We start from the raw sequence: 9551 nt of genomic DNA, 5'->3' as shown, positions 1-9551 counted from the left end.
TGTGCTTATTTGCTGTCTGTATATCCTTTTTGGTGAAATGCCCCTTCATGTTGTTTGTCCATTATTTCATATTTTTTTACTATTGAGTTTTGGGAGTTCTTTATATATTGTAGATACTAGTCCTTTGTCAGATATGTGTTCTGCAACTATTTTCTTTGAGTTTGTAACTTGTGTTTTCATCCTCTTAACAGAGTGTATTAGTTTCTTATGGCTGCCATAACAAATTATCATAAACTAGGTGGTTTAAAACAACAGAAATTTATTCTCGTATAGTTCTGGCAGGAAGAATTCCAAAATCAAGTGTGGGCAGAACTGGTTCCGTCTTTATGCTCTGAGAGAGAATTTGTCGCATACTTCCCTCCTACTTTCTAGTGGCTTCCAGGAATCTTTTGTGTTCCTTGGTTTGTAGCCACATCACTTCAATCTCTGCCTTCATCTTTCACATAATCTTTTCTGTGTCTTCTCTCCTGTCTCTTATAAGGACACTTGTTACTGGATTCAGGCCCTACCTGGGCTCTTGAGATGATATGAGATCCTGGATGACCCAGAAAGAATGCAGATACCAACCTAGAATCCAAGCAGAACCTGAATGGCTGGGATTAAGGAGAATCAGAATAAAGGTGTTAGGAATTAAATGATTTATATCACATAGGACTTACATTTCTCTGTGGTAGCAAAGGAAGAGGAGAGTCATTCAGAGATTGCCATATTTTTCTCCCAGATTTTTTTAAGGGGTAAACTGTCAGTGATCTAATAGTAGTGTTATATTTCAACAAGCTTACCTCTTATTTCCAGCATCATGTTATTTGGGTGCCATTCTCATACGACGGTCATATATTATTGGTTGATGAACACACTGATGAGTTTAGTTGGACTGTTGTAAAAAAGTACAATTCAAAATGGAAAAGGTATTCAAGTATCAGTTTTATTTCTACAGGGTAGAAAGAGCTTGAAGGCGAACTTAGTTAAATATGGTCCAGTTCTGATAAATTTCAGGATTTCAGAAGACTCACAGAGCGAAAGAAACCATGAGTGAGAGATCAGCCTGTGTCACTGCCTTCATTTGGATTCTAGCAGCAGAGGGAAGGATTGGATTGATGACCCCATGAAATGGAGTCAGAATGTTCTGATGATCCACACATATTCTCAAAGAGCCACACCACTTACTTGGTACTAAAATTGTTTTCATTTATTTAGTTAATTTTTTTTTTTTTTTTTTTTTGAGGAAGATTAGCCCTGAGCTAACATCTGCTGCCAATTCTTCTCTTTTTTGCTGAGGAAGACTGACCCTGAGATAACATCGTGCCTGTCTCCCTTTACTTTATATGTGGGATGCCTGCCGCAGCATGGCTTGACAAGCGGTGCCTACGTCCACATCCAGGATCCAAATTGGTGGAACCCCAGCCGCCAAAGCAGAATGTGCACCCCTACTTTGCCACCCTGCTTTCCACGACCGGGAAGGATTATACAATACCTGTTTTAAAACTGTAAAAGTCGCATTAGACTGGGTACGGCCCTATTTATAGTCTGACAGTAGGTGGTGATTTGCTATTTGATTGGCTGATAGCCTGTATCCAATCAGAGAGCCATACTGGAATCACCTTATTTACATACACGCTCCTACCCATTAGCCAATCAGATGTTGACTGTCCAACAAGACAGTTGCACCTCACCTATAAATACCGCATTTGGGGGCCATGTTAGGCTTTTGCCGTTTAGGGGCTGTATGGTAACGTTGTTAGAGGTGTCTTCAAAGGGCGGGGCGCTACTACAAAAGAAAAGTTTTAAGAAAACTTAAGTACAACTCAAAGAGGAAAAAGGCTCCAAAAACGCCAGTTATTTTGTTTGTATCTACAGGGTGTTGAAGCACGTTTTCCTCGATATTGGCATTTCTTCGAAAGCCGTGAGTATCGTGGATTTTTTCATCAACGACGTTTTCGAGCGAATCTTGGGCAAGACGTCTCACCTGGCGTATTACAACGAGAGCTGGATCGTGTCCAAGGAGATCCGGACGGCCGCGCGCCTGCTGCTGCCCGGCGAGCTAGCCAAGCACGCTGTGTCCGAGGGCACCAAGGCCGTCACGAAGTGAAAAGCTTCTCACCAGGCAAGTTTTATAATCCCAAGGTTCTTTTAAGAGCCATCTACTGTTTTTTTAAAGGGCTGTAGACTCTTTTTTAAACGTGTGCCAGTAGGCCTTACTAGAGGAACAAACGGCTGGTCTAGCTAGTAAATGTGTGTATTGATCCATTTGCCAAGTGTGCTTCGTTCACACCAGTCGGCATGGTTAGAAATAGGTAACTTTTCAAGGTAGTTACACTCTTCTGGTTCTAAACATTAAGTGGGTTGTCGCATTTGCAGTGTTTTCCGTGAAACCTCAGAACTCAAATGAAGCCATTGAAAGAAGGGGAGCTCTCTGAATAGAAGCACACTCTGCCAGATGACAGTGAAAAGGGTGTTGAGCTGTGGAAAGACTTTAAGATCTTAGAGGAGTCTATCGTGGGGACATCAACCAAAGCTGGTTTGCTTCCTTTTTACGTGTCAGGTTAGCGCCCCCTAGCAGCTGAGACTTGAGGCTCAAAGCCCAGCGTTTCATCTACCTATTTATTGGAGTCAACTGGGCTACTGAGAACAGGTTAACGTTGGATTGTGGAGACCCTGCCATATCAAATAATTCTTATTGAAACCCAACAGTCTAGCTAACAACAATCAGCTGGCAAAGAGGAGTAACATTAACTGGATTTCCTCTCTTTTTGCATTACTTTTCTTAGAAGGATTACTTGCTTTTTGTTCTATGACAGGCTCATTAAATTAGTGCTTGTGTCTTGTATTACTGGACTGAGATAGTGTTTCCAAATTGGGTCATAGGGTATTTATCAAAATACGGATGCCCAATATTCAAGTCAGGGGACTTTGGGTATAAGATTTATTCTGTCGTCATCTGGACTCTGAGCAGACAAGCATTAAAAAAAAAAAAAATCAGTGGTAAAGGGCATTGGAATAAACATCAGAAAGAAGGGATCAAATTATTACTACTTCCCAAAACCTGTGGCTTAGCGGGAATCCTCAATCTGTTTATATTTTTCATTTTTCTTTTTAAGATTTAGTGTATGTACGTCGTCTTTATAGTGAAAAAACATCCTTAGTACCATTTGATTGAATATTTACAGTAAAAATCTATAGGGAAAAAAGTGCCTCACCCTTCCGTACACAGTGAGCCATCCCTGCAGAACCTTTGAATGCCTTAGCTGGGAGTCCTTCAAGGAGCTAACAGATGAGGCATCTGCACCACATTGTATGGAGGGAGCATCATTATCCATCAGAGATCCCAGCTGTCCTGGTAAGACCACATGAAAGAGCAGATAGCTGCATAGCTCCCAAATCATTGTCAACTCTGGAATTGAAAAGTGCAGTTTTTTCAGGCTGGTTCTTTCCCTTAGCAGCATGTATTCACCGATTGTGCTACGTGGATTAATATCTTGTTTCTTTGTATTGCTGAATAGTATTCATTGTATAGACGGCAGTTAGTCTATTCATCTGTTGAAGGGATCTTGGTTGTTTCCACTTTTTAGTTATTGCCAGTTCCTTACAAGGCTAAACACATGAGCCAGCAATCGTGCTCCTTGTAACATTTACTTAACTAATTTGAAAACTTATGTCCACACAAAAATCTGCACATACTTATTTATAACAACCAGATTCCTCCTTTGATGATCCATTTTTGTCATGTAAGTTTATCAGTGGGAGACAAGGAGGCTGAACTACATGGTTTCTACTTGTGACTAAACTGAATAATGTGCAGTGACAAGTGACCCACAGATTTTAAAATAAGTGACAGGATAGGTCACTGATCACGATGTGCATCTGTTATTTGTGCAGTGACTTGTGAACTGAAGAGTCAGCAGTGGAGTTTGTAATTTATTCAATTACTGACTGTTAATGAAATCTGAACTATATTGTTGGGCAATTAGTGTTACTTAAACTGTGGTAAATGAAATCCATTTATATCAAAACCGTGCAATGTGAAGACTATTTCTATAAACTAAGCACCCCGTTAAAGATAAGAAAAATGAAAAACTGAGTGGAATCAGAAAGGTTAAGTAATGGAAAAAGTATTTTAAAAAATAAGGGAAAAGAAAAACAGTGAAATTAATAAATGTAAAAGTAAAGAAATAGCAAATAAATACGTTTTTAAGACTAATTAAAAGGTTAAGCAATAATTAATGTGGTTTGTGAAAAAACATACAAAATTAAGGATAATAAAGGAGTTGTAGTTACAAATACTGTGGAAATAAAATCATTGGAAACCAATTTGCTTATCTTTAAGACAATAGCTTTAATTTTCTTGAAAAATTTAATTACCAAAACTTACTACAAATTATTAGGAAATAGAAACAGAATAATTTCATTAAAAAAAATTGTGAAAGAACTGTCATCTGAGAAAAGGCCCCAAGTCCAAATTGTCTTAAGGAATTTTACCAAAATTTTAAGAAAATAATTCCAATGCTGTTCAGTAGTTCCTGACTATTAAAAGGACAGCTATCCTCCATGTTTGTGAATTGAATAAAAATTTATACCAAAAGCTGAACATCACTGCACACACAAAAAAGGAAAATAGTGATTATTTGTAGTATTAAAGTGTAGATTGTAAATGATACCTTGGCAACCACAATTCAGCAGAACATTAAATGAATTACATATGATACCCAAGCAGGGGTTTGTAGCACAAATGCAAGGATGATGCAATACTAGGTAGTTTATAAAAATAACCCCTCATAGTATATCTAAAAAGAAAAAGTTTATGGTGATTCTCCAGAGATGCTGAAAGGGCATTTTATATAATTCAACATCCATTCTTGACTTACAGCTCTTAATAAAGTTGAGACAAGAATTCTTCCTTATTATAACAAAATATATCTAAAGAGGAATAGTGCAGATTCTTGAGGAAAATAAAGGACCAAACAGGAATGTCGACACTCTTCACTGCTGTTAATATGATTATGAAGGTATAAGCCTCTCAAATCAGACAGGAGAAAGAAATTAGAAGTGAACTAATGAAAAGGAGGCAGTAAAATGTTTACTAATTTCAGATATTACTGCAAAAAAGGCAAAACCCACCAGAATTTACCAAAAAGCCAATCTGAAAATGTCAATGCAGCAAGGTATAGTAGGGTGTGAAAAAGATGCACAGAAATCAATACTTTCATGTAAAAAATATAATGCTGGAAGATATGAATAGGGAAGTACACCGTTTACAATAAGAAAACAAAATATCTAGAACTACGTTTAATAAAAAGTATACCAAGTTTACAAGAAGGAAATTGATTCGTCCCTACCAGTCACATGGTCCCATTCCTGTAGGTGAATGGCTCAGGCAGGACTTGGGACTAGGCTCAGTTCTAGAAAAGGGCCGTGAGAGGAAATCCTCTGGGAAGGCTTTCCTTGTTCTCAGAGACCCACTGAAATAGACTGTCTCTTCCTGTCTTTATTTTGTCCTCTCTGCGTAAACACTTGGAACTGGGACCAGCACGAGGGTAAAATCAGGGTGTGAACAGAGGCAATGAAACTGCAGGGCAGTGGAGCCAGGACTCTGATCATCCCAGTCCTGTTATTTCTCCATCAATCAGTTGCCTGTAGAGAATATTCATGAAATTCACAGGGATTTAGGAGCTATGTGCTGTGTCACTGGGGCAGCTGGGGCTCCGATTACATGCTGCTACTCTCAGTACAATGAGAGTACAGTTGCTGTTAGCTCCTTGGAGGACTCCCACCTGAAGCACACAAGGGGCTCTAGAGGGGCTGTCCATCTATGGATGGATGTGTAAGGCACTTTTAATGAAATTTCACTGAATTTTCTTCATGTAAAGAAAACACGCAAATTCTGAACCAGTTAAAAATTAACTTGATGGTTAACCTAGGCTTTTGAGGCTTCCCGTTATACCAGTTACAATTCGATCCTTGCTTTTCAAGGTTGTTTCATTCAGTGTATTAACACTAATTTTTTTAAAGCTTGTGTGTTTAGTGCCGCTTATCTAGTAATAGAGCTTAAACAGTCTGTTAATGATCCATCACACAGCAGACAAGCAACCTGTACCACATCTTACAAGAAACGTAAAGGGATTAGTTAATTGCGCTTTACCAGAGGATTGTTCCGTTCCAATATGAAGTACTTTTGAGAGAAGGCACTGTTTTCACACACGAATGTCAAGATGCTCTCAACACTGTAGAGCCTCAAATACACATGAAAGGGTCAGGCTTAAAAACCGTGACTTGCCACGCTGAAGTCCCCACAGTTGGAGGGCATCCAGTCAACTGCACAAGACCAAACTTACCGTGCTGAGTCCTACGCACATGAGATATTTTCTTATGACCCCAACGTCGTCTGAGTTTTAGTTTTCCGAGGGGAGTCTGGGGAAGCAAACCTATGTAACTTTCAGGAGCACCGATAGTGTTCCGCCAAGTCATACCCACGTGTTCCAAGCGACTAATTTTTCAGAGGGTTCCTCTTCGGCTACTCCTGCTGTAATTGAGGTAAACTGAGTAGTGCCTCTACTATTAAGAAACCACATAGCTATCTGCTGTCTCCCACACAGCGTTACATACCTTTGTGAACCGTTAAGTTTAACTTAAACGTCAAGTATTTCTTTAGCCCACCTACTTGAGAGGTACAGTTGCAAAGTTTACAGCCACTTTTTGGGAGAAATTAGGTGGCTCTGAAAAGAGCCTTTGGGTTAAATGTGCAGACGCTTACTTGGGAAGTTTACTTTGAGCTAGTATACTTGGTGACAGCCTTAGTACCCTCAGACACCGCATGCTTTGCCAGCTCCCCAGGCAGAAGCAGTCGAACTGCTGTCTGGATCTCTCTAGATGTGATGGTTGAGTGCTTACTGTAATGGGCTAGGCGTGACGCTTCTCCTGCGATGCGCTCAAATATGTCAGTCACGAAAGAATTCATGATGCTCATAGCTTTCGACGAAATACCAGTGTCAGGATGAACCTGCTTCAGCACCTTGTAAATGTAGATAGAGTAGCTTTCCTTCCGGCACCTCTTGCGTTTCTTTCCCTCTTTCTTCTGAGTTTTAGTTACAGCCTTCTTGAAACCCTTCTTAGAGATAGTAGCACCTTTTGAAGATAACTCCGGCATGATCGGTATACAGCTCTATGAGAGTTAACAGCTCAAGAGTTACAGCTTGAAGAACTACCGCCCACGCCAAGCAAGCGAAGAACGGCTGTGGGAGTGGAAAGACTGGTATTTATAGGCGCGGCGCTCGAGTGACGTGTGGAGGAACCAATATCTGATTGGATAGTGGGTAGTGGCGTGTATGTAAATGAGGTGATTGCAGTAGGACTTTCTGATTGGATAGACGGCCATCAGCCAATCAGAGAGCACATTACAACCTACTGTCAGACTATAAATGGGCCCAGTAGCGTCTTTTTCAGTTGCGGTTTACCCGCCATCTGTAGAGAGATGTCTGGGTGTGGGAAGCAGAGGGGCAAGGCTCACGCTAAGTCGAGGTCTCGCTCTTCCAGAGCAGGCTTGCAATTTGTGGTGGGCTAAGTTCATCGACTGCTCTGTAAGGGACACTATGCTGAGTGTGTTGGAGCTGGTGCACCCACTTGTTTAGCAGCCGTGTTAGACTGACAGCTGAGGTCTTAGAGTTAGCGGGTAACGCCTCTCACAACAGGAAGTAGATACGGATTATCCCGCGTCGTTTGCAGCTGGCTATTCGCAACGATGAGGAGCTGAGCAAACTGTTGGGTGGTGTGATCATCGCCCAAGGAGGTGTCCTGCCGAAGAAGCCTGAGAGCTAGCATCAGAAAGTACAGAGCAGGTAGACTCTCTAGGAAGCTACACTGGGCAACCTGAACGTCTGGGGAGTGAAGAAACAAAGGCTCTTTTCAGAGCCGCTCATATTGTCAATGAAGACTGTGCATAGGCTGCAGAGCGGCAGTAATTGTGCCATTTGTGGCAACAGACTGCTTAAGGTATATTAACTCCGTTTCTAAATAACGTGTGGTACTCAGAAGTAGTGTTATGTTCTGAGATCCGTGAGTTCTTTCCTTACGCCTCAATGATAATGCTGGAGAAGTAAGTTTATGGACTCAGTAGTCATCGGTTGGTTCTGCCATTAGTGTCTACTTTAGCCGTCGTATTTATCCTCTGGCAGCAAGGAGTTAGTCAACTCACCACTGGAGTCCTTGGGAAAGAGAGCAAGCAAAATAGCCTAAGGGCTATGTAGTTTCTGAACTGTTGTGAATACAGGATTCTTCCGTTTAAGGCTTAAACTCTTAAAGACTGTGCCTGAGTAATAATTGATTTAGGACAGGTGTAATCTTTCAGTTGCCAGTTTAATTCAGGTGGCAGTCCTACAGGACATGAATTAATCTAGCTGAGGCTGCACGATTTTCCAAAAGTAGTCTCTAGAAGTGAACTTCCCAAACGTGCTAGTGTGGTAGTATCAGGAAGTCGTTAAAGTTAGAAAAGAAATTAATCCTGAAATATAGTAAGGCATGTCTAACTACTTTAGACCTGTGATTTTACACACACCTAATAGAATGGCTTATTAAAATGTTGGACAAGATATGTCTTGAAGCTTGATGACGTATAATGGAGAGATACTAGTGTCAGTCTCAGGCAGGAATGTGACAAGGTCTACAAAAGTAAGTTGAAATGACTAGAGAATTTGGTCGAGTTTTTTAGAAATTGTAACTACAAAGAGAAGATAGTTTTATTTGATCTGTTTTGCAGACACCAAGAGGAATTGGGAAGCAAATGAACATTTAATGGGATTCCATCCCCTATAATGGAGTTCGGTCTGGATGGTCTCAATAGCACAGTCTCAAGGCTGCATCCTTGAAGTGACTCCTTGAAGGAACAGGGGGTGGGACTTAGATTCGAAGGACAGTGGAGTGGGTAAAGAGCCTTTGTTCACCTGGGTTCAGTTGACTGCTCAACTGACAGTCAGGTTCTCTCAATGACCACCTCCAACACTCCACACCTGGTGACTGGCTCTTAACACCATTACATGTCTCCTTTATTCTGCAATGTGCCCTGAGTGATCAGCAAGGGGTTTGATTAGTGTGGAGGTGGCTTGTTTGGTGGATATCTGTCTGCACTGGAGGCAGATAGCCCAGCAGCAATAAGGCATATGCAAGAGAAAACAGATAATGATTCCTAAAATAAGTACTGTTTTTTTCCACCCAGAGCCCCATGATCCTAACCACTAATGAAGGCCCCTAGGCTTGGGGTTGGATCACTCAGGGAGTTCACTATGTCCTTATATGACTTGAAGATGATACGTCAGCAGGTGTGAACACAACATTCTGCTTGGATAATGGCACAGGTGCCTCCTTGCCAGGCAGTAGTAATGTCCAAGGCCATCCTATTTTGGAGGACGGCTGTGTTCTTTGGAGACATTTCAGTGTTCACTAAGGACAGGCTTTGTCGGCTATCATTGAAGCCTTGTTGGGTGAAGTTAGTAAGGGGTTCTGTGTGTCCTATGTTGTCCTCCAGGCCAATGGAGGGAAAAAAGATGGAGGCCAAATGATGGTGC

At 41.1% G+C, this 9551-nt stretch overlaps 1 protein-coding gene, 1 non-coding gene and 2 pseudogenes across 2 annotated transcripts; 2 read left to right on the top strand and 2 right to left on the bottom strand.

The window, feature by feature from the left end:
• Positions 1–1325: 1325 nt before the first annotated feature.
• On the bottom strand, positions 1326–1454 carry MIR8911 (microRNA mir-8911). The gene has a single exon (NR_127897.1). It is a non-coding gene; the product is annotated as a microRNA mir-8911 (primary transcript).
• Positions 1455–1664: 210 nt separating this feature from the next.
• H2BC2P (H2B clustered histone 2, pseudogene) overlaps positions 1665–9551 on the top strand; it is a 74757-nt pseudogene continuing 66870 nt past the window's right edge.
• On the bottom strand, positions 6635–7202 carry H2BC1 (H2B clustered histone 1). Its single transcript, XM_070245793.1, has one exon. The coding sequence runs from the start codon at positions 7139–7141 to the stop codon at positions 6758–6760; it is 384 nt and encodes a 127-aa protein (XP_070101894.1). The 5' UTR covers positions 7142–7202; the 3' UTR covers positions 6635–6757.
• Positions 7466–7817, top strand: H2AC1P (H2A clustered histone 1, pseudogene; annotated as a pseudogene).

This window comes from Equus caballus, chromosome 20 (assembly GCF_041296265.1).
Source record: "Equus caballus isolate H_3958 breed thoroughbred chromosome 20, TB-T2T, whole genome shotgun sequence".
Classification (NCBI taxonomy): domain Eukaryota; kingdom Metazoa; phylum Chordata; class Mammalia; order Perissodactyla; family Equidae; genus Equus; species Equus caballus.
Note: the sequence above shows the minus strand (reverse complement) of the source record. Positions and strands in the feature narration are given on the sequence as shown.

Excerpts from the sequence above, each read along its gene's own strand:
- H2BC1 (XM_070245793.1), bottom strand. The coding sequence starts at position 7,141 with ATGCCGGAGTTATCTTCAAAAGGTGCTACTATCTCTAAGAAGGGTTTC.